This window comes from Oncorhynchus clarkii, chromosome 15, assembly GCF_045791955.1.
Source record: "Oncorhynchus clarkii lewisi isolate Uvic-CL-2024 chromosome 15, UVic_Ocla_1.0, whole genome shotgun sequence".
NCBI lineage: Eukaryota > Metazoa > Chordata > Actinopteri > Salmoniformes > Salmonidae > Oncorhynchus > Oncorhynchus clarkii.
The window spans coordinates 22,963,875-22,986,931 of record NC_092161.1 but is presented as its reverse complement, the minus strand read 5'-3'; the positions used below and the strand labels follow the sequence as shown (position 1 = coordinate 22,986,931).

The 23,057-nt window shown below is 45.5% G+C and overlaps 1 protein-coding gene across 1 annotated transcript in view; it reads left to right on the top strand.

The window, feature by feature from the left end:
* LOC139367070 (potassium voltage-gated channel, subfamily H (eag-related), member 2b) overlaps positions 1 to 23,057 on the top strand; it is a 299,775-nt gene that overhangs the window by 19,340 nt on the left and 257,378 nt on the right. The window contains exon 2 of the mRNA XM_071105066.1: positions 15,900 to 16,130. Within this exon, the coding sequence (XP_070961167.1) occupies positions 15,900 to 16,130 (231 nt within the window). The remainder of the gene's footprint in view (positions 1 to 15,899; positions 16,131 to 23,057) is intronic.

Below are 23,057 nucleotides of genomic sequence, written 5' to 3'. Positions count from 1 at the left end.
TTACAGATTTGGTAACAGAATTATGTGTTTTAATCACTTTATAAATCACAAACCAAAATGTTATTAGTAAAAACACTAACCAATTGGTAGGTCTACCTTTACTTGCTACTTCTGTGAACTTTCACAATCCTCCGTCCTCATGAGGGAGAGAAATTAGAAATACAGAATGACAAAACTAAGCAACCTTTCTTAAACTTACAGAAGGCAAATAATTCCAATGTTGATATTAGCCGGCAGGGGTCTTTATGTCAACATTGTGTTTTGATGTTATTTTTATTATTGTTGTTATTGTTATTCGGTATTCACTGTGTATTCAGTACTCGTGTCACCATTTCTATTTTTTTCTTCATCTTTAACTCTGCATTGTTGGAAAAGGACCCGTAAGTAAGCATTTCATTGCTAGTCTACAAAGCATGTGACAAATAAAATTTGATTTGATTTATTTCTAATACCTTTTAAGACTTTTTCTGCTATATGTTTTCTATGACACCTTTTCCTTCTGTTTGGCCAGAAATCAAAGCCTTTGCTTATTCCTAATATTTAGGATGGAAAATGATTGAAAAATGTATATACTGTATGACTTAATTTCTCAAGAATATAGACTCGTAACTTTCATTTGACACCAAGTTTGATGTGCTCCTATAAACTTCACATGTTAGTGCTCACAGGGATTTGTATGTGGAAATGATCCTTTTAGGAATTTCTAGAAAGACTTGTGTGTGGATGTGTGAACGGTGAGACAAGCTGTGTTTTAACAAATGTATTGTCAGTTTGTTGCTCAAACTTGATTCCTTAGGTAACTCTGCCTTTGCTAAACATTGAGTGGAATACAAGGTGCTGCTGTGCATGTATTTCCCCATGTAATAGCAAACAATAATTTATTTATTTTTGTTATATTTAGGGAGTAGTGTATGTATACTACAAATAGGGCTGGGCGGTATACCGTATTTTACTATATACCGGTATTGATGCAGGGACCGGTTTGGGTTTTTACTTTATTTGAATGTTTGGAGCCTCGCTGTGCCCACAGACCTAGTCCCACCCCCTGTCACTCAAGGAGCACATTTGTTGTTGCTTGACCACGAGACACTTTCGTTCAGTCTACATGGTCAATGCAGCACATACAACAATGTTGTTTCCAATTTGATCTTAATATAAATCCACAAGCGTTCTATAATTACAATACTAGTTTGTGTTTCTTACATCTGCAAACAGCTAGTTTGTATTTTCTTAGCAAGTTAAGCTAAATCGTGTTAGCCACTAATGCTAATCGCTAGTTAGCTGGCTAGCTAAATCTAAGTCGCAATTGCAACATTTGGTTAAAAATAGGGCCTAGTATTTTTGCCCATATCGTGGCAGCGTGGACATGATCTCAAATGAGTGCAGGAAATGCAGAAATTGATGGAAATGCAGGAAATTATTTTAGGCTGAAGTTGAATTGAACATTATAAAACAATCAGACTGGAGAAAGACCCATTGAAATAATTTTGAATATATGTGTTGCCACCCTAGGGTCACACACTATTCATAAAGCAAATGTAGAACTTTTATTAATTAAAAACATAAAATACCGTCAAATTCCATCATAGCATCAAACATTTGGAAAATATCATGATATGATATTTTGGCCATATCGCCCAGCCCTAACTACAAAGAGTAGCAACCAAATCTGTGGCAACAAAATATGTTTGAATTGAGTTTTGAGTTTATAAACTAGTTGGAAAGCTACTCAAGCAGCTCAGTTGGAAGCGAAGGTATATTTCAGTCCTCGGTGTCGCTTCTCTATCAGTGGTCCACTCTGAGCTCCAACAGGCAGCACTTTGTCACTTTATCCACCACCCGCTGCCTCCCTCCTCATACTCCTCTTTCTCTTCCTTTTCGCTGTCCTTCACTCTCCTCCTCCACTCTCACTTCTGTGACCACTCTGCCATTCCAACACTCCATCCTGTGTCATCCCCCCCCTCTCCTCTGCCCCTCTCTGCCTCTCCCCTGAAGCTCTTTGGCTATATGTGTGTCTGCTCTACCAACTCTCTTAGCACTCGTCTAGGAAATACTAACCATTTTATAGACTAAAGTCCTACCAGTGTCCTCGGAATGAAACCCACTTTGCATAAATCTGCATTACCCCATTTAGGGAGTTCAAACTCACTTCCTTGAGAAATGGCCCATAAAATATTGTGTTGATTGTAAAAATGTAACGTGCTAGGGAATGCAAGGTACACTTGTAGAAAAGGGTTCCAAAGGGATTCTTCGGTTGTCCCCATATGAGCACCCTTTTTGGTTCTAGGTAGAACCCTCTGTGGAAAGGGTTCTACATGGAACCCAAAATAGTTCTACTTGGATCCAAAAAGGGTTCTTCAAAGGGTTCTCCTATGAGGATGTTTATGTTCTAGATAGTACCTTAGTTTTTAAGCTTATTGTTATGGTTCGGATTGGGGGAGGGAAAGCCCCATCCTAGATCTCCCCCCAGAATGGATGTCATAAAATGTTATGATGACCTCAACATCCCTTTACACACTGCAGTACTGTCTGAAGTAATGAGGTCAAGATCTATACTGTACGCCAGGCATGACAGCTTTTTCATTTCTGCTGATAATCTCCAATATTTTTGCTTTTCTGGATGGGCAAGTTACATGATGTTAATGGGGTTATACATTGAGTATACAAAACATTAAGAACTCTTTCCATGACATAGACTGACCAGGTGAAAGCTATGATACCTTATTTATGTCACTTGTTAATCAACTTCAATCAGTGTATATGAAGGGGAGGAGATAGGTTAAAGAAGGTTTTTTAAGCCTTGAGACTATTGAGACATTGTGTATGTGTGCCATCCAGAGGGTGAATGGGAAATACAAAATATTTAAGTGCCTTTGTACAGGGTATGGTAGTAGGTGCCAGGCACACCGGTTTGTTTCAAGAGCTGCAACGCTGCTGGGTTTTTTATGCTCAACAGTTTCCCGTGTGTATCAAGAATGGTCTACCACCCAAAGGACATCCAGCCAACTTGACACAACTGTGGAAAGCATTGGAGTCGACATGAGACCGCATCCCTGTGGAACACTTTCAACACCTTGTAGAGTCCATGCCTGACAAATTGAGGCTTTTCTGAGTGCAAAAGAGGGGTGCGTGCAAGTCAATATTAGGAAGGTGTTCCTAATGTCTTGTACACTCAGTGTAAGTGCAGGCTTTGTGGGTTCAGGTGATTGTCCAGAGCAAGGCAAGGGGTTAATGATGATAGGTCACTCATTCTATTTATGTCTGTGTCTTTATGGTTTTGTCTGCTAGTCTCCTACACAGCATCAGCTGAGTGGGATGCAACAGGCATACACAGATAGAAAACAGCTCCATGTCACACACGTGATATCACTGCACTGTTGTAGCTAGAAACAAGTATTTCGCTGCACCTGCGATAACATCTGCAAATCTGTGTAAGCGACCAATAAACTTTGATTTGATACACACACAGTCTTTTATGTGCTAGTCATGGGAGTCCCTACGCCCCCTCACCATACGGTGCAGGTCCCCAAGCTATCCACTCACAGATGGACTAAGCGTCGTGAACAGACAACCCTGAGGCCTGGTGAAATATTCAGGCTGCATTGTGTTTCAAGTTTCAAAGTTTATTTGCAACATGTGCAGGATACAACAGGTGTAAAACATTACAGGGAAATTCTTGAGAGCTCTTTCCCAACAATGCAGTAATAATGATAATAATGTAATATTAATAATAATAATAAAAGATAATAACAAAAAATAGAATAAAAATAAAAGTAAGACGGGCATATGTGGATGGGCATATGGTCAGTGTGGATAGTCTGTGGGAGAGGGAGAGCAGTAGTCATTAGCCATTTAAAGGATCCAACCCTTTTTTAAAATTTTCGCCTAAAATTGTCATGTACTGTCATGTTGTCTTGTCTCTGTCCTTTCCCTTCACCCTGTCTCCCTCTGCTGGTCGTGTTAGGTTACCTTTTCTCCCCCGCTTTCCCCCAGCTGTCCCTTGTCTCCTCTAACTACCCATTCACCCCGTTCCCCACCTGTTCCCTTTTTCCCTCTGATTAGGTCCCTATATCTCTCTCTGTTTCTGCTCCTGTCCTTGTCGGATTCTTGTTTGTTTGTGTCATTCATGCCTGAACCAGACTGTCGTCATGTTTGCTGTAACCTTGTCCTGTCCTGTCGGAATCTGCCGGTCCATCTGAGCCTACCTATGTTTGGTAATTAAAGAAGCTCTGTTTAAGTTGATTCGCTTTTGGGTCCTCATTCACGCACCGTAACAGAAGAATCCGACCAAGAATGGACCCAGCGACTTCGGATCCTCTCCACTCAGCCGTCGAGATCCAGGGAGCGATGCTAGGCAGACACAAGCAGGAATTGTCTGCTGCTCGACATGCCGTTGAGACCCTGGCCACCCAAGTCTCCAACCTCACAGAACAGGTTCACCATCTCCGCCTCGATCCACCGGCCACTTCCAGGGCTTTCGAATCTCCGGAGCCCAGAATCAATAACCCGCCGTGTTACTCTGGGGAGCCCACTGAATGCCGCTCGTTCCTCACCCAGTGTGATATTGTGTTTTCTCTCCAGCCCAACACTTACTCCAGGAGCACTGCTCGTGTCGCCTACGTCATATCTCTCCTTATTGGACGGGCTCGTGAGTGGGGCACGGCAATCTGGGAGGCAAGGGCTGAGTGTACTAACCAGTATCAAGACTTTAAGGAGGAGATGATACGGGTTTTTGATCGATCTGTTTTTGGGGAGGAGGCTTCCAGGGCCCTGTCTTCCCTATGTCAAGGCAATCGATCCATAACAGACTACTCTATTGAGTTTCGCACTCTTGCTGTCTCCAGTGGCTGGAACGAGCCGGCCTTGCTCGCTCGTCTTCTGGAGGGTTTCCGCGCAGAGGTAAAGGATGAGATTCTCTCCCGGGAGGTTCCTTCCAGCGTGGATTCCTTGATTGAACTCGCTATTCGCATTGAGCGACGGGTTGATCTTCGTCACCGAGCTCGTGGAAAGGAGCTCGCGCTCTCCGTCGCCTCCCTTTCCGCATCACTACCATCTTCCTCTGCCGGCTCGGGTGCTGAGTCCATGCAGCTGGGAGGTATCCGCATCTCGACTGAGGAGAGGGAACGGAGAATCACCAACCGCCTCTGTCTCTATTGCGGTTCCGCTGGTCATTTTGTCACTTCATGTCCAGTAAAAGGCCAGAGCTCGTCAGTAAGCGGAGGGCTACTGGTGAGCGCTACTACTCCTGTCTCTCCTTCAAGATCCTGCACTACCTTGTCGGTCCATCTACGCTGGACCGGTTCGTCAGCTTCCTGCAGTGCCTTAATAGACTCTGGGGCGGAGGGCTGTTTTATGGACGAGACCTGGGCTCGGGAACATGACATTCCTCTCAGACAGTTAAAGGAGCCCACGGCCTTGTTCGCCCTGGATGGTAGTCCTCTCCCCAGGATTCAGCGTGAGACGCTACCTTTAACCCTCACTGTTTCTGGTAATCATAGTGAGACCATTTCTTTTTTAATTTTTCGTTCACCTTTTACACCTGTTGTTTTGGGCCATCCCTGGCTAGTTTGTCATAATCCTTCCATTAATTGGTCTAGTAATTCTATCCTCTCCTGGAACGTCTCTTGTCATGTGAAATGTTTAATGTCTGCTATCCCTCCTGTTTCCTCTGTCTCTTCTTCACAGGAGGAGCCTGGTGATTTGACAGGGGTGCCGGAAGAATATCACGATCTGCGCACGGTGTTCAGTCGGTCCAGGGCCACCTCTCTTCCTCCACACCGGTCGTATGATTGTAGTATTGATCTCCTTCCGGGAACCACCCCCCCCCGGGGTAGACTATACTCTCTGTCGGCTCCCGAACGTAAGGCTCTCGAAGATTATTTGTCTGTAGCTCTTGACGCCGGTACCATAGTCCCCTCCTCCTCTCCCGCCGGAGCGGGGTTTTTTTTTGTCAAGAAGAAGGACGGGTCTCTGCGCCCCTGCATAGATTATCGAGGGCTGAATGACATAACAGTGAAGAATCGTTATCCGCTTCCTCTTATGTCTTCAGCCTTCGAGATCCTGCAGGGAGCCAGGTTTTTCACTAAGTTGGACCTTCGTAACGCTTACCATCTCGTGCGCATCAGGGAGGGGGACGAGTGGAAGACGGCGTTTAACACTCCGTTAGGGCACTTTGAATACCGGGTTCTTCCTTTCGGCCTCGCTAACGCTCCAGCTGTCTTTCAGGCATTAGTCAATGATGTCCTGAGAGACATGCTGAACATCTTTGTTTTCGTTTACCTTGACGATATCCTGATTTTTTCACCGTCACTCCAGATTCATGTTCAGCACGTTCGACGTGTCCTCCAGCGCCTTTTAGAGAATTGTCTTTTTGTGAAGGCTGAGAAGTGCACTTTTCATGCCTCCTCCGTCACATTTCTCGGTTCTGTTATTTCCGCTGAAGGCATTAAGATGGATCCCGCTAAGGTCCAAGCTGTCATTGATTGGCCCGTCCCTAAGTCACGCGTCGAGCTGCAGCGCTTTCTCGGCTTCGCGAACTTCTATCGTCGTTTCATCCGTAATTTCGGTCAGGTGGCAGCTCCTCTCACAGCCCTTACTTCTGTCAAGACGTGCTTTAAGTGGTCCGTTTCCGCCCAGGGAGCTTTTGATCTCCTCAAGAATCGTTTTACATCCGCTCCTATCCTTGTTACACCTGACGTCTCTAGACAGTTCGTTGTCGAGGTTGACGCGTCAGAGGTGGGAGTGGGAGCCATCCTTTCTCAGCGCTCCCTCTCTGACGACAAGGTCCACCCATGCGCGTATTTTTCTCATCGCCTGTCGCCGTCGGAACGTAACTATGATGTGGGTAACCGCGAACTGCTCGCCATCCGGTTAGCCCTAGGCGAATGGCGACAGTGGTTGGAGGGGGCGACCGTTCCTTTTGTCGTTTGGACTGACCATAGGAACCTTGAGTACATCCGTTCTGCCAAACGACTTAATGCGCGTCAGGCGCGTTGGGCGCTGTTTTTCGCTCGTTTCGAGTTCGTGATTTCTTATCGTCCGGGCTCTAAGAACACCAAGCCTGATGCTTTGTCTCGTCTCTTCAGTTCTTCAGTAGCCTCCACTGACCCCGAGGGGATTCTCCCTGAGGGGCGTGTTGTCGGGTTGACTGTCTGGGGAATTGAGAGGCAGGTAAAGCAAGCACTCACTCAAACTCCGTCGCCGCGCGCTTGTCCTAGGAACCTTCTTTTCGTTCCCGTTCCTACTCGTCTGGCCGTTCTTCAGTGGGCTCACTCTGCCAAGTTAGCCGGCCACCCTGGCGTTCGGGGTACGCTTGCTTCCATTCGCCAGCGTTTCTGGTGGCCCACCCGGGAGCATGACACGCGTCGTTTCGTGGCTGCTTGTTCGGTCTGCGCGCAGACTAAGTCCGGTAACTCTCCTCCTGCCGGCCGTCTCAGGCCGCTTCCTATTCCCTCTCGACCGTGGTCTCACATCGCCTTAGATTTTGTCACCGGACTGCCTTCGTCAGCGGGGAAGACTGTTATTCTTACGGTTGTCGATAGGTTCTCTAAGGCGGCTCATTTCATTCCCCTTGCTAAGCTTCCTTCTGCTAAAGAGACGGCACAAATCATCATCGAGAATGTTTTCAGAATTCATGGCCTTCCGTCAGACGTCGTTTCGGACAGAGGTCCGCAATTCACGTCTCAATTTTGGAGGGAGTTTTGCCGTTTGATTGGGGCTTCCGTCAGTCTCTCTTCCGGCTTTCACCCCCAGTCTAACGGTCAAGCAGAACGGGCCAATCAGACTATTGGTCGCATCTTACGCAGTCTTTCTTTTCGCAACCCTGCGTCTTGGTCAGAACAGCTCCCCTGGGCAGAATACGCCCACAACTCGCTTCCTTCGTCTGCGACCGGGCTATCTCCTTTTCAGAGTAGCCTCGGGTACCAGCCTCCGTTGTTCTCATCTCAGTTCGCCGAGTCCAGCGTCCCCTCCGCTCAGGCTTTTGTCCAACGTTGCGAGCGCACCTGGAAGAGGGTCAGGTCTGCACTTTGCCGTTATAGGGCGCAGACTGTGAGAGCTGCTAATAAGCGTAGAACTAAGAGCCCTAGATATTGTCGCGGTCAGAGAGTTTGGCTCTCCACTCAGAACCTTCCCCTTAAGACGGCTTCTCGCAAGTTGACCCCGCGGTTCATTGGTCCATTCCGTATCTCTCAGGTCATTAATCCTGTCGCAGTGCGACTTCTTCTTCCGCGATATCTTCGTCGCGTCCACCCGGTCTTCCATGTCTCCTGTGTTAAGCCCGTTCTTCGCGCCCCCGCTCGTCTTCCCCCCCCCCCCCCCATCCTTGTCGAGGGCGCACCTATCTACAGGGTCCGTAAAATCTTGGACATGCGTCCTCGGGGCCGTGGTCATCAGTACCTAGTTGACTGGGAGGGGTACGGTCCTGAGGAGAGGAGTTGGGTTCCCTCTCGGGACGTGCTGGACCGTGCGCTGATTGATGATTTCCTCCGTTGCCGCCAGGTTTCCTCCTCGAGTGCGCCAGGAGGCGCTCGGTGAGTGGGGGGGTACTGTCATGTACTGTCATGTTGTCTTGTCTCTGTCCTTTCCCTTCACCCTGTCTCCCTCTGCTGGTCGTGTTAGGTTACCTTTTCTCCCCCGCTTTCCCCCAGCTGTCCCTTGTCTCCTCTAACTACCCATTCACCCCGTTCCCCACCTGTTCCCTTTTTCCCTCTGATTAGGTCCCTATATCTCTCTCTGTTTCTGCTCCTGTCCTTGTCGGATTCTTGTTTGTTTGTGTCATTCATGCCTGAACCAGACTGTCGTCATGTTTGCTGTAACCTTGTCCTGTCCTGTCGGAATCTGCCGGTCCATCTGAGCCTACCTATGTTTGGTAATTAAAGAAGCTCTGTTTAAGTTGATTCGCTTTTGGGTCCTCATTCACGCACCGTAACAAAAATGACATGGCCAAATCTAACTGTCTGTAGCTAGCAAGGATATGCATATTCTTGATACTTTTGAAAGGAAACACTTTGAAGTTTGTGGAAATGTGAAATTAATGTAGGAGAATATAACACATTAGATGTAGTAAAAGATAATACAAAGAAAAAAATTAATCTTTGAATTGCAAGAGAAAGGCCATAATGTATTATTCCAGCCCAGGCACAATTTAGATTTTGGCCACTAGATGGCAACAGTGTATGTGTGACGTTTTAGATTGATCCAATGAACCATTGCATATCTGGGGGGGGGGGGGGGGGGCGATCCCGTAGAGGTTAACAGTCTTTTGGCCAGGGGATAGAAGTTGTTTAGGAGTCTGTTTGTCTGAGCCTTGATGCACCGGTACTGCCTGACGGACGGGAGCATGGAGAACAGCGCATGTCTCGGGTGGCTGGTGTGTGTGTGTGCATTGGTGTGTGTAAGTTATACTGTCTCTTTCCTTCCCTGTGAGTTTCACTGGTTTGTCTTTAATCAGCCTCTCTTCTCTTCCTCTGCCTCTCTCAGCCAGAGCCTCATTAGGAGGTGTTTGATAAGCACTACCCCCGGTGACACCCCAGCCTCGCTGCGCCCAAATGGAGCCTGCACACTTAACTGAACAAAGCATACCAGAGTAAAGTTTTCAAACTCTTCATTTTTTTGGTTTCAGGAAGCTTCCAAGGACAGGAAAAAGCTTTTCCTCTCCCCAAACATCTTTTATGATTCTCACATTGTTGCAGTTCTGAAGGGGAAGAATTAACACTGGTCTTTGTCAGCAGTTCCCTAGCAGTCATCCTGTGTGTGTGCCTCTATGGTAGGATATATCTACTCCTGGCATACATCTTAATATTTATTTTATTCGACTTAACCATTGTACATACATATCAATATTTCCTCACATCTCCTCCCGTAGGTCACCACCAAACCTTATACATTTCAAGCATATTTTGTCCAGCGATATCATTTGTAGCTAACCATTAGTACTCGCCAAATTAATTTTTTTTTTTTTCTTATTTCACCTTTATTTAACCAGGTAAGCTAGTTGAGAACAAGTCATTTACAACTGCGACTTGGCCAAGATAAAGCAAAGCAGTACGACACAAACAACAACACATGGAATAATCAATAATAATCAAGCATACAGTCAATAACACAATATAAAAAAATTATGTCTATATACAGGGTGTGCAAATGGCGTGAGTAGGTAAGGCAATAAATAGGCCACAGTAGCGAAGTAATAGGATGGGGTAGGTAGATTGGGTGGGCTATTTACAGATGGGCTATGTACAGCTGCAGCGATCGGTTAGCGGCTCAAATAGCTGATGTTTAAAGTTAGTGAGGGAAATATGAGTCTTCTGCTTCAGCGATTTTTACAATTCGTTCCAGTCATTGGCAGCAGAGAACTGGAAGGAAAGGTGGCCAAAGAGGTGTTGGCTTTGGGGATGACCAGTGTGAGATATACCTGCTGGAGAGCGTGCTACGGGTGGGTGTTGTTATCGTGACCAGTGAGCTGAGATAAGGCTGAGCTTTACCTAGCATAGACTTATAAATGACCTGGAGCCAGTGGGTCTGGTGACAAATATGTAGCGAGGAGCATAGAGGTTGCATTGGTGGGTGGTATAAGGGGCTTTGGTGACAAAACGGATGGCACTGTGATGGACTGCATCCAGTTTTCTGAGTAGACTATTGGAAGCTATTTTGTAAATGACATCGCCGAAGCCGAGGATCGGTAGGATAGTCAGTTTTACCAGGGTATGTTTGGCGGCGTAAGTGAAGGAGGCTTTGTTACGAAATAGGAAGTCTAGATTTAATTTTGGATTGGAGATGTTTAATATGAGTCTGGAAGGAGAGTTTACAGTCTAGGTATTTGTAGTTATCCACATATTCTAAGTCAGAACCGTCCAGAGTAGTGATGCTAGTCTGTCGGGTGGGTGCGGGCAGCGAACAGTTGAAAAGCATGCATTAGGGTTTAAGAGCAGTTGGAGGCCACGTAAGGAGTGTTGTATAGCATTGAAGCTCGTTTGGAGGTTAGTTAACACAGTGTCCAAAGAAGGCCCAGATGTATACAGAATGGTGTCGTCTGTGTAGAGGTGGATCAGAGAATCACCCGCAGCAAGAGCGACATCGTTGATATATACAGAGAAAAGAGTCGGCCCGAGAATCTAACCCTGTGGTACCCCCATAGAGACTGCCGGAGGTCCGGACAACAGGCCCTCCGATTTGACACACTGAACTCTGTCTGAGAAGTAGTTTTGTGAACCAGGCGAGGCAGTCATTTGAGAAACCAAGGCTGTTGAGTCTGCTGATAAGAATACAGTGATTGACAGAGTCGAAAGCCTTGGCCAGGTCGATGAAGACGGCTGCACAGTACTGTCTTTTATCGATGGCGGTTATGATATCATTTAGTACCTTGAGCGTGGCTGAGGTGCACCCGTAACCAGCTCGAAAACCGGATTGCACAGTGGAGAAGGTATGGTGGGGCATGCTCAGATCATAGTTCAATTGGCCAAGGAAATGAACCCCCCCTCTGTTAGGTGACCAGTCTTCTCATTACCAGTGTTTAACCCGTTAGCTTTATGACCCGCTAAGGGCTACATCGCTGCTAATTTATAGAGGGAAGAAATTGAACTTAGCGGCAACCTGCAGAAGGGATAGCCTTTGTTTCCATGCATACCTGAGTAGCCTTGCTCCAGGACCGGTTATTGTGTTTTGACTTTTGCCATGGTTTTTATTTTATTACGATCCCCATTGGCTGACTCCATGAAGACAGTTAGTGTTCCTGTGGTTTGAGTAACAACAACTAGTCTTCCCGTATTCTCTCACTAGGGATAGGGGGTTAATGTAGCAGTGAAGGCTAGGTAGATGCAGTCTTTGGGAAAATAGCTGGAAACAGTACCAGTGAAATTGAATTGGTTTTTATCCCACGTTCACTACAATAGCTATTATTAAAAAGCCCAAAGTGTAAGCTAAGATTTAAATTTTCTACTATTTTACAAGTCAAATGCCACCCTATGTGCATAGCATAGGGTACAAGCTGTGCCATATGGGAGATTGGATTTGGTCAGGGCCTTGCAGTGTTTTGTCCTTGCCCTCTCTTCCCTTTCCATACCTGGGTGGGAGTTGTTGTTTGTGATCTATCTGTGTTAGTGTGAATGTGTGAGAAAGAGAGAGAGTTATGAGGGAGCGGTAGTGACTGAGAGGAAGCGCGAGAGAGAAAGCTGGCGTGTTGTTACTGTATGTATGTGGCTCTTTCTTCTTCAGACAGTAAGAGCTGGTGGTGCGGGGCCAGCTGGTGGTGCGGGGCCAGCTGGTGGTGTGAGGCCCGCGAAGGGTGTTATGCATGTGTGTCTTTGTGTGTGAGAGAAAGTGAGAGAGAATAAGAGAAGACAGGTTTTTATTGTTGCTTCCCTGGGTTCTCTGGAACAGGTGAATACACAGTGCCCCATCGCTAAACACACACACACACATCACACACACAGTTTGTGATCACAAAATAAACTATCGCTGGGAGTGAGACACTAAGGAAGTCGATATTGTAATAACAGATAGTGAGCCAAGTTATGGCTTGGCAATTGATACACAAACCAAACGCATACATCTTTGGGCCACTAACGGTTAGAATCGAACTACAGTTCAATACAGAACCTAATTCCAATACCATAGTGTAATTTGGACAAGCGGATGTTATTCTTTAAACACTGTTTGTTAGTTCAGTCAAAAACGTAAAGCACAGCAGTGCTTATCTGCCTTAATACCAGTTTGAATTACCCATTTTGAATCCCACTTGGAATAAGTCAGCTTCTTATTTAAGAGTCACGATACATTGTGCTCAAGGTCTAGATTGACTTGTTGAACGAAAGGCAATTATGTGAGCAAAGTCTCGAAGCATTCTCAATGCTGAGACACTTTGTGCTTCGTGTGCTTTAGTCCTTGAAGAAGATTTACCGATGACAGCCCCTGTAAAGACCTCCAATAAATGGAATGGAAATGGCAAATGTGTCTAAAATATGTCAAGGCGGAGATACATCAAAGCCATAAAAAACAACACATTTTCAGTGGAAACTTGAATACAACCAGATATAAAGCATGGAGAAAAGATAATGGACTTATTATATATTTCTAAGATCATCTTTGAGAACTAACAATCACCAAAATAAAAACAAGACAGTCGGAGAATGTAAAATTCCCAAAATGGCATGAAATGTGGGCCAATATTGATTTTGTTATGTTCGAGTCACTCAGATAGCATAAAAACACGTCATAAGCCATGGCAAAATGTGTAGAATTGCAGGAAATTAGCTGGAAAACTGCAAAAAAAAATGCTCAGCCTAATAGCAAAATGTGTAGAGTTTGGGGAAATGAGCATTATAACTACAAATTTCTCTCCGCCCATGACAAAATGTGTAGAATTGCAGGAAATTAGCTTTAAAACAACAACATTTTGTCTCTGCAGCCAAGAAGGCCTAAAAAAAATCTGACCAACGCTAATTTTGCCACCACTGTCGAAAAGAATCCTAGGGGACCACTGCATCTGAATAGAATAGAAATAGTGCCCTGCTAATTTGAGAATAGCAAACATTCTTCCTCCCAATGTTCTTGTTAGCGACCTTCAGATGTGTTTTGAGTCAGCCTGAGCAGTCATTAGTCCATGGTTCCCATATAACAAGACAGCTCATCAGAGATGCAGAGAAAAGCGAGGATCAGTGCCAACTTAATTCCACCTTCATACACACACACACACACACAAATGGCTAGCTAGTTTAGCGGTGCGCGCTAGCAGTATTTCAATCGGTGACTTCACGCGCTCTGAGACCTTGAAGTAGTTGTTTCCCTTGCAAAGGGACGCAGTTTTTGTGGAGCAATAGGTAACGAGGCTTTGTGGGGGACTGTTGTCTGTTACAATGCTAATGTTAAAAGCTACTGTAGCAATATCATAATCACCAAGGCTATGGTGAACTGCTAGTTTTAAAATGATAGCCAAAGCTATGGTGGGCTACTATCTATAGCACAGGGCTCTTCAACCCTGCTCTACCACACCTGATTCTAGTAATTAGCTGGTTGATAATCTGAACAAGGTTAGTTACAACTGGGGTTAGAGCAAAAACCTACATGACGGTAGTTCTCCAGGAACAGGGTTGAAACCCCATAGCCAAGGCTATGTTCAGCTGCTAGCTATAGCGTGATAGCCAACACTATGGTGGGCTGCTAGCTCAAGCTATAGCATACATGGCCCTCCATCCATCTCTACATGCTACACTATATATACAAAAGTATGTGGACACCTCTTCAAATGAGTGGATTCAGAAATTTCAGCCATACCTGTTGAAGACAGGTGTATAAAATCAAGCACACAGCCATGCAATCGCCATAGACTAACATTGGCAATAGAATGGCCATACTGAAGAACTTTCAATGTGGCACCGTCATGATACCACTTTTCCAACAAGTCAGTTCGTCAAATTTCTGGCCTGCTAGAGCTTCCCCGGTCAACTGTAAGTACTGTTAAATCAAATCAAATCACATTGTATTTGTCCCATGCGCCAAGGTGTAGACCTTACCATAAAATGCTTACTTACAAGCCCTTAACCAACAGTGCAGATTTTTTAAAAAGTAAGTAAGAAAATATATGAAAAATACAAATAAAAAGTAACACTATAATATAACAATAACGAGGCTATATACAGGGGGTTCCGGTACCGAGTCACTGTACTCGAGATAATTGAGGTAATGTGTATATGTAGGTAGGGCTATTGTGAAGTGGAAAAGTCTAGGAGCAACAATGGCTCAGCCACGAAGTGGTAAGCCACACAAGCTCACAGAACAAGATCGCTGAGTGCTGAAGTGCGTAGTGCATAAAAATCGTTTGTCCTCGGTTGCAACACTCACCACCAAGTTTCAAACTGCCTCTGGAAGCAACGTCAGCACGATAACTGTTTGTCAGGAGCTTCATGAAATGGGTTTCCATTGCCGAGCAGCCGCACACAAGCCTAAGATCACCTTGCGCAATGCCAAGCATCAGCTGGAGTGGTGTAAAGCCCCCCGCCATTGGACTCTGGAACAGTGGAAACGCATACTCTGGAGTGATGACTTCATCATCAGGCAGTCCGAAGGACGAGTCTGAGTTTGGCGGATGCCAGGAGAACGCTACCTGCCCCAATTCATAGTGCCAACTGTAAAGTTTGGTGGAGGAGGAATAATGTTCTGGGGCTGTTTTTCATGGTTCGGGTTAAATCTTAACGCTATGACATTCTAGACGATTCTTTGCTTCCAACTTTGTGGCAACAGTTTGGGAAGGTTTGGAAGGCCCTTTCCTGTTTCAGCATGACAATGCCCCCGTGCACAAAGCGAGGTCCATACAGAAATGATTTGTCGAGATCTGTGTAGAAGAACTTGACTGGCCTGAACAGAGCCCTGACCTCAACCCCATCGCACATCTTTGGGATTAATTGGTATGCCGACAGTGAGCCAGGCCTAATCGCCCAACATCAGTGCCCAACCTCACTAATGCTCTTGTGGCTGAATTGAAGCAAGTTCCCGCAGCAATGTTCCAAAGCTAAGGATTTTATATACATATATGGTAGAGGAAAGATGTATGTGTCAGAGAGAGGGGGGAGTTGACAGCTGCTTTGAGCCTGTGAACATCTTCCTTTGAAACAATGCAGAGCCTCATGGGTTGTAATAGGTTTAAATGGCTCCTCCACTGTGAATGCACAAGTTTGCACTAGTCACACACACCACACCAAACCCCCCCCCCCCCCCACACACACACACACACACACACACACACACACACACACACACACACACACACACACACACACACACACACACACACACACACACACGCAAGCACGCGTTCACACACCACACACAAACGCACACATGCACATACACACTTTGTATCTTCCCTACCATCTTCCTCATCTCCCTCTTCCTCTCATCCTCAGGTCGTAAGTTCATCATTGCCAATGCCCGGGTGGAGAACTGCGCCATCATATTCTGCAACGATGGCTTCTGTGCCATGTGCGGCTACTCGCGGGCTGAGATCATGCAGAAGCCCTGCACCTGCAACTTCCTGTACGGCCCTCACACCAAGCGGCTGGCCATCGCCCAATTGGCTCAAGCACTGCTGGGCTCAGAGGAGAGGAAGGTGGAGATCAACCTCTACAGGAAGGACGGTAGGATGATACGCTGTGTGTGTGTGTGTTGTGTGTGTGTGTGTGTGTGTGTGTGTGTGTGTGTAATTGCTTTTTCATTGTAAGCTCATTTACTTGTGTGGCTGCCAGCCTTCACTTCTGTTGTCATCGGAAGAAAAAACTATTTTCTGCCGAATGTGTTCTGTGAAGAAAACTATAGTTGCACGTCTCTGATCACTCTATTGAAGCAAAAATATATATATAAAACGCGACCCCTGTCAATACACAGCTGGTCTCACCTGCTCCCTCTTTCTCCTGTTGTGCTATTTATAAACAAACAAAAGCTTCATCATGTAAAATAATGTGACAGGTGACCTCACTGAGACTCCTAGCAAGGAGTTACACTCAGTGTCAGAATAGGTCGTTAACAATAAACTGAAACCAAAAGCCTTGTATTTGGTTCAAAGCATTCTCTTAGACCTTAACCTCAACAGGAGTTGTGCATCAAGCTTGTGACCATTGAACAAGTTGAAGAAGATGATCTCCTAGGAGTAACATGGTCAAGTCATATCAGTTATCATGGTCAAGTCATATGGGGTGGCAGGGTATCCTAGTGGTTAGAGTGTTGGACTAGTAACTGGAAGGTTGCAAGTTCAAATCCCTGAGCTGACAAGGTACAAATCTGTCATTCTGCCCCTGAACAGGCACTGTGCATACACAGTGCATACACAGTGCATACCCTTCAAAACAGTATACATACCCCACCAGACTCGCCTTGTGGGTTTCTTCACAGTACCCAAACCAAAAACAGATTTAATGTCTCGCTCAGTTATGTATAGAGCCATGCGGTCGTGGAATGCGCTGCCACCAGAGGTTACTCAGGCAAAAAGTTTCACTTTAAAAAACAGATCAAAAAACATTATTTCACAGCACCTCTTCTCTTTCTAAAAATGCTGCATATAAGAATATGTATATATGAATAGTGTATAAGTAGTATTTTTGTTGTCTCTTTCCTATATATAACTCTTATTTAAAACATTTTATTGAATCTAATATCTTATGTTGTTCTTGTCGATTACTGTGCTGTACTTTGTCATGTATTTGTACATTTTATGTTGACCCCAGGAAGAGTAGCTGCTGCATGTGTAGTAGCTAATTGGGATTATAATAAACTAAACTAAACTCCAAGTATCGGAATGCTGTTACGGTAGTAGAGCTAACTCCCTGGGTGAGATCCAGGGATACTGTATGTCCAACATTTTCAACCTGTGGAAAGAGCTGCCGTTGGAAAGAGGAGCAAAAGAGAAAGCAAGACTGACGAACAGAGAGGAGAGAGATACGGTATAGGTGATGAAAGAGAGAAGAACAGAAAGGAGTGGTATTTCTTAGTTCCTCTCCTAGCATTATGTGTGGGGATTAAGAGGAGAGCCAGCTGTATCTGTAGCAGCAGAGAGTTACATGACGCCAGATGTTTGCTCTCAGCTGATAACTCACATTCTCTTGAGTGCTGCACCGGGCCACCCCTAGTCCACCAATCAGACTTTCCACTGTTTATACTCAAGAGTTATCGGTTTCGCCTGTATACACAACTCCCCCCTTAGCCTGCAATGGATGGAGAAAGAACCTCGTAATTCGTGTTTGTATTACTGTGTGTATGTGTGTGTATTGTGCTGACCCTCTAGTGCCCTACTCTGTTTCCAGTAGTTGCTACAATGCTAATGATAACAGTCAGCTACAATAGTATGACTCATTCCGACACTCAAACTGTATAGACTCTAGTAAGTGATAAGAGTTCTAGAGAGTGTTGACAGCTGCTATCAACTGCTCAGATGAGGCTGGCCCTGTCCATCTAAATGTGGAGAGTATTGAAGCACATTTCCAATCTGGAACATTGTCAAGTGTGCTCTTTTTTGTACAGCAGGAGGTGTGTTTGTACTGTCACCAGGGAGACCGTCAAGAGGCTCTCTGCGTCGCCAGGGTTACCCAGGTCCCATGTGATTGGGGGAACACAAGAGGGAGTCCCAGCCCTCCCCTTGGGCCTACTCTCCCTCCCTCCCTTCTGTCTTCAGTGTCTGATAGTCTTAGGACTGAGTCAATATGCATTTTCAAGGGCAGGCCAGATTCTCAATCTCTCACCTCTGATAGGTCAACTGGTCTCCCTCGGCTCATCAGAAAGTCACGATCGAAACGCAACACACCCTGGAACCTCATACATAAGGCATGGTGTGGAAATGCAACGCCTCCGCCCTCCTTGTTCAAAGGAAAGAGTGAGGTGACAGAAAGGGGGAAGGAGGAGGGGCTGGGAAGGGTAGTGCAGCGATACCCCGCTCCATTCATCTAATGCTGCTCTCTGGCATTAGCCTTCACCATGATGGATTAGCCTTTCTCTCAGGCTCAATTGCCCAACGCTGATCTGACCGCCACTTAATCATTTTTTCCAGGTAAACTCCGCCACCACTGGTGCAGAAGTGGGGAGTTGGGGGACAGTGCAGAGTTGTACATCAGCGCTTGTTTCCCGTCAGCACACGGTCCTCTAACAGTCTCTCAATTTCAAAGAATCTGGACCTCTCGACTCAAGGCCACTGTGATCTGTTTTTTACAAACTGTTGCCTTTTCTGTCCCAGCTCTGTTCCAGTTCTAGAAGTGTAAACCGAAGCAGGTTGAAATAGACACAGACTCCCTGCTCTTGCTCTCAGTAAGCTACACTCAGACTGCCAGTCTCTTTGTGTGTGCCTGTTATCTCAGAGATCTGAGGCCTCCAGGGAGCAGGTACATGCTGCAGTCTGTGTCTCTGCATGGTAGCCCCCAGCAGCCCCTTGCTCATTGCCCACATCCGGACTCTGATTGGCCAGGAATGAGTGCCAAGGGGGCCCATAAATAGCCCTCATTTCTTTTAGTAACTCTGCATGCAGGCCTTCTGTAGCACCTGCCCTTTTTATGCTCCACTGGCTGGGCCAATCAGAGGCATCCCCCCTGGTTCGGTAATGGTACCCCCCCTGGTTCGGTAATGGTACCCACTCATCTTTGGTACCCCTCATATTATTCAGAATTTAGTTTTTTTCTCTCCATTTAGCTGACAAAGACACACAAATCATGTGTGGCTATAGATGTCCGTTCCACCTCCTCTTTGGAGTGGCTATCTGGAGTCATCTGAGATGACAGCTACAGTAAGCAGGCTTGTATGGGAGCCTTGGAGACACCAGGTGTCTATTTGAGCCTAGAGCAAGTCTCAGATGGCTGACAATAGCTTAAAGCCCCCGGCCTCTTCATGTGATTGCTTAGCAGCCGCAGGTAAGGAGTGTGCTCAAAACTGGCCCTGAAGTACTTGCTTTTTTATGGAGATGACCTCCACGGCTGAATCAAACCACTAAAAGACCCACTGAAAATCAACGGCGTTATAAATGGACCACACCATAAATTATCCTCATAATTACAGATGTACACGGCAAAGCTTCTCAAGGCTCCTGCATCAATTTCTTATCATGTTTATTTTTCATGTTTAAAAGGCAAGTAGTTATTGCATTGTTTTCTTTCATCACACACCAACCAGGTCTTGAAAAAGAGATTACATTTAGGTGCTTGTATAATAGAATGTAGCATTAATGGCAGTGGAATGCAACTTGTTGCAGGTTTAGATGGTGCTGGTAATGTGTGATTCTAAATTTAGTTTAGAATATAAAATAGCACCTAGTTTTTTTACCTGGTGTTGTATCTTTATTGCCTGTCAATTCAAATGTGTGGCTTGATTCTCTCTCTGTGTTTTGGCTTTTGATTTAGCTAGAGGAAGTTGTGAACCATCAAAGTATTTAAATCACTAAACATTTAAATCACTAATACAAAATATATAGCATTAGCCCATTGCTGTCATTTGTTAGGTTCTGATGAACCCGTTTCTTTAACCAAATTAAGTTCATGTTGTGTTTGCTGCCATATAATAGAAATACCGTTAGGCCTATAGGGCTACTCGCACTCAAACCATGAAAAGGAAAGAACAAAGAGGGCTGCAAAACTTCATTTAATGGCCCAATATAATAACCTGTACATATTGTCCCTATAAACAATGAGTTGAATTAGGCCTACTTTTGATAGTACCGTAATAAAGTTAAGAAACTTTTGTAAAGGTTTGGAGTCAGATAGCTTTTTGGCTTAGCTATGCAGGCCTATAAATCAAATGAAATCAAATTGTATTTGTCACATGTGCCATATACAACAGTTGTAGACCTTAACGTGAAATGCTTAGTTACAAGCCCTTAACCAACAATGCAGTTCAAGAAATAGAGTTAAGAAAATATTTACTAAATAAACTAAAGTAATTTTTTTTTTAAAGAACACAATAAATAACAATAACGAGGCTATATATAGGGAGTACCAGACCCAAGTCAATGTGCATTGGTACGGGTTACTCTAGGTAATTTGTACATGTAGGTAGGGGTAAAGTGACTATGCATAGATAATAAACAGCAAGTAGCAGTGTAAAAATAGTCCAGTTGCCATTTGATGAATTGTTCACCAGTCTTATGGCTTGGGGTTGAAGCTGTTAATAAGCCTTTTGGTCCTAGACTTGACGCTCCGGTACTGCTTGCCGTGCGGTAGCAGACAGAACAGTCTATGACCTGGTTGACTGGAGTCTTTGACAGTTTTTGGGGCCTTCCTCTGACACCGCCTAGTATATACAGTAGGTCCTGGATGGCAGGAAGCTTGGCCCCAGTGATGTACTGGGCCGTACGCACTACCCTCTGTAGCGCCTTACAATCAGATGCCGAGAAGTTGCCATACCAGGCGATGATGCAACCGGTCAGGATGATCTCGATGGTGCAGCTGTAGAACTATTTCAGGATCTGGGGACCCATGCCAAATATTTTCAGTCTCTTGAGGGGGAAAAGGTGTTGTCCTGCCCTCTTCACGAGTGTCTTGGTGTGTTTTGACCATGATAGTTTGTTGGGGATGTGGACACAAAGAACTTGAAACTCTCGACCCGCTCCACTACAGCCCCATCAATGTTAATGGGGGCCTATTCGGCTCGCCTTTTCCTATAGTCCACGATCAGCTCCTTTGTCTTGCTCACATTGAGGGAGAGGTTGTTGTCCTGGCACCACACTGCCAGGTCTCTGACCTCCTCCTTATAGGCTGTCTCATTGTTGTCGGGGATCAGGCCTAACACTGTTGTGTCGTCAGCAAACTTAATGATGGTGTTGGAGTCGTGGGTGAACTGGGAGTACAGGAGAGGACTAAGCACACATCCCTGAGGGGCCCCATTGTTGAGGATCAGCGTGGCAGATGTATTGTTGCCTACCCTTACCACCTGGGGGCGGCCCGTCAGTCCCAGGGTCCTTAGCTTAGTGATGAGCTTTGTGGGCACTATGGTGTTGAACAGCATTCAATGAACAGCATTCTCACATAGGTGTTCCTTTGTCCAGGTGGGAAAGGGCAGTGTGGAGTGCAATAGAGATTGCATCATCTGTGGATCTGTTAGGGCGGTATGCAAATTCTTAGTTTTTTTGTTGTTGGTGACGTCGGTGTGGATTCCGGCGCCGATGGAACCGGAGGTGCCTAAGCCAGCCCATTGGGCTTCCACGCCCTGGCTGGCTCAAGAGGTTTCTTTGCCTCGGTTGCACGTCACTCTCCATCGGATCATAGGGCTCCCTCTCTGCAGCAGGATCGACAGGCGTCTTGCCTCAGCCATATCGCCAGGCTCCCATGCCTCAGCCGGCTTGCCAGGTTTTCACACTCCTGCCGGTTCGTCGGGCTTCCATGCCCCAACCGGCTTGCCCAGCGCCCATGTCACGGCCGGGTGGCGCCCCAAGAAAGGGAGGGGCACTGTCACGTCTGCTCCCACTCTTCCCTCCCCCTGGCGCTTGAGGACGCCAGGTTGCCCTGCATCACTCACTCCTCGTCACACTCATCAGCGATATTGGACTCACCTGGACTCATTCATCACCTGTTTATTTCCTCCCCTATATTTGTCAGTTCCCCAGCTCTGTTCCCCACGGCTGTATTGTAATGTTTTTGTCTTTAGTATTAGTTTGCTGATGCTGTTCCTGTCTCGTTCCATGTCCGTTATTTATTAAATATTTTACTACCAGTACCTGCTTCGTCTCTCCAGGGTCATTCCATGTGACATATTTATATTTTAAATATTAATATCATACAGTAGACGCCTTAGCCAATAGGCCAATGCATGCAATGCCCTGATGCATTTAGTGCTCCAATCTCTGACAACTGAAACATGAGGGGGACAATTATTGTTTTAGGAAAGTAAAATCCAATAAAACATTTTTAATATGCAACACATCAAAACAACAAATATATATATATATATATATAACATTTTTTATAGGCAGTTAAGAACACGTAACTGTGGATCATTAGGCCAATTCCGCTCGTTTGTTGATGGTGCTGGCAGCGCCCGGTCTGAGGTTTCTTTCTCTCTCTCTTTCTACTCTCAGATCTGAACGGGTTTCTCGGATCCGAAACGGCACAGGTCTGTTTGGGTCTGTTTTTCCACGGGCCTTTTCAGAATGGGTCTGACAGTCCTCAGATCAATCCAACTTTTTGGACCCGTGAAGACTTCTACTGTAGTGTGAATGTGTCCTAACATCCACGGTTAGACATCAACAGCAGTATTTGTAAGAGTATGTACACATGTGAGCAAACACAGAAGCACACAGTGCCATTCTAAACTACCAAAGTCAAGCTGAACGCGCTAAAGAAGAAATAACTACAGGTCTGCATATATGCAGGTGATTGTAAGCCTATATACATATAATTATCCACTATTTTTACGCCAACACAATTGGGCCTTTAAATAAGTAAAATCTCATTGAATTGAATTAAGCATAATCCAATAAACCACAGTGCTACAATCACGATGAGTTCCCACTGTGCTAGCAGACTAGACCCAGGCGGTGTTATTGTGGTGTATGGTTTTCTCCTCTTTTGTTGACACCCGAATAATGAATCATGACAAGG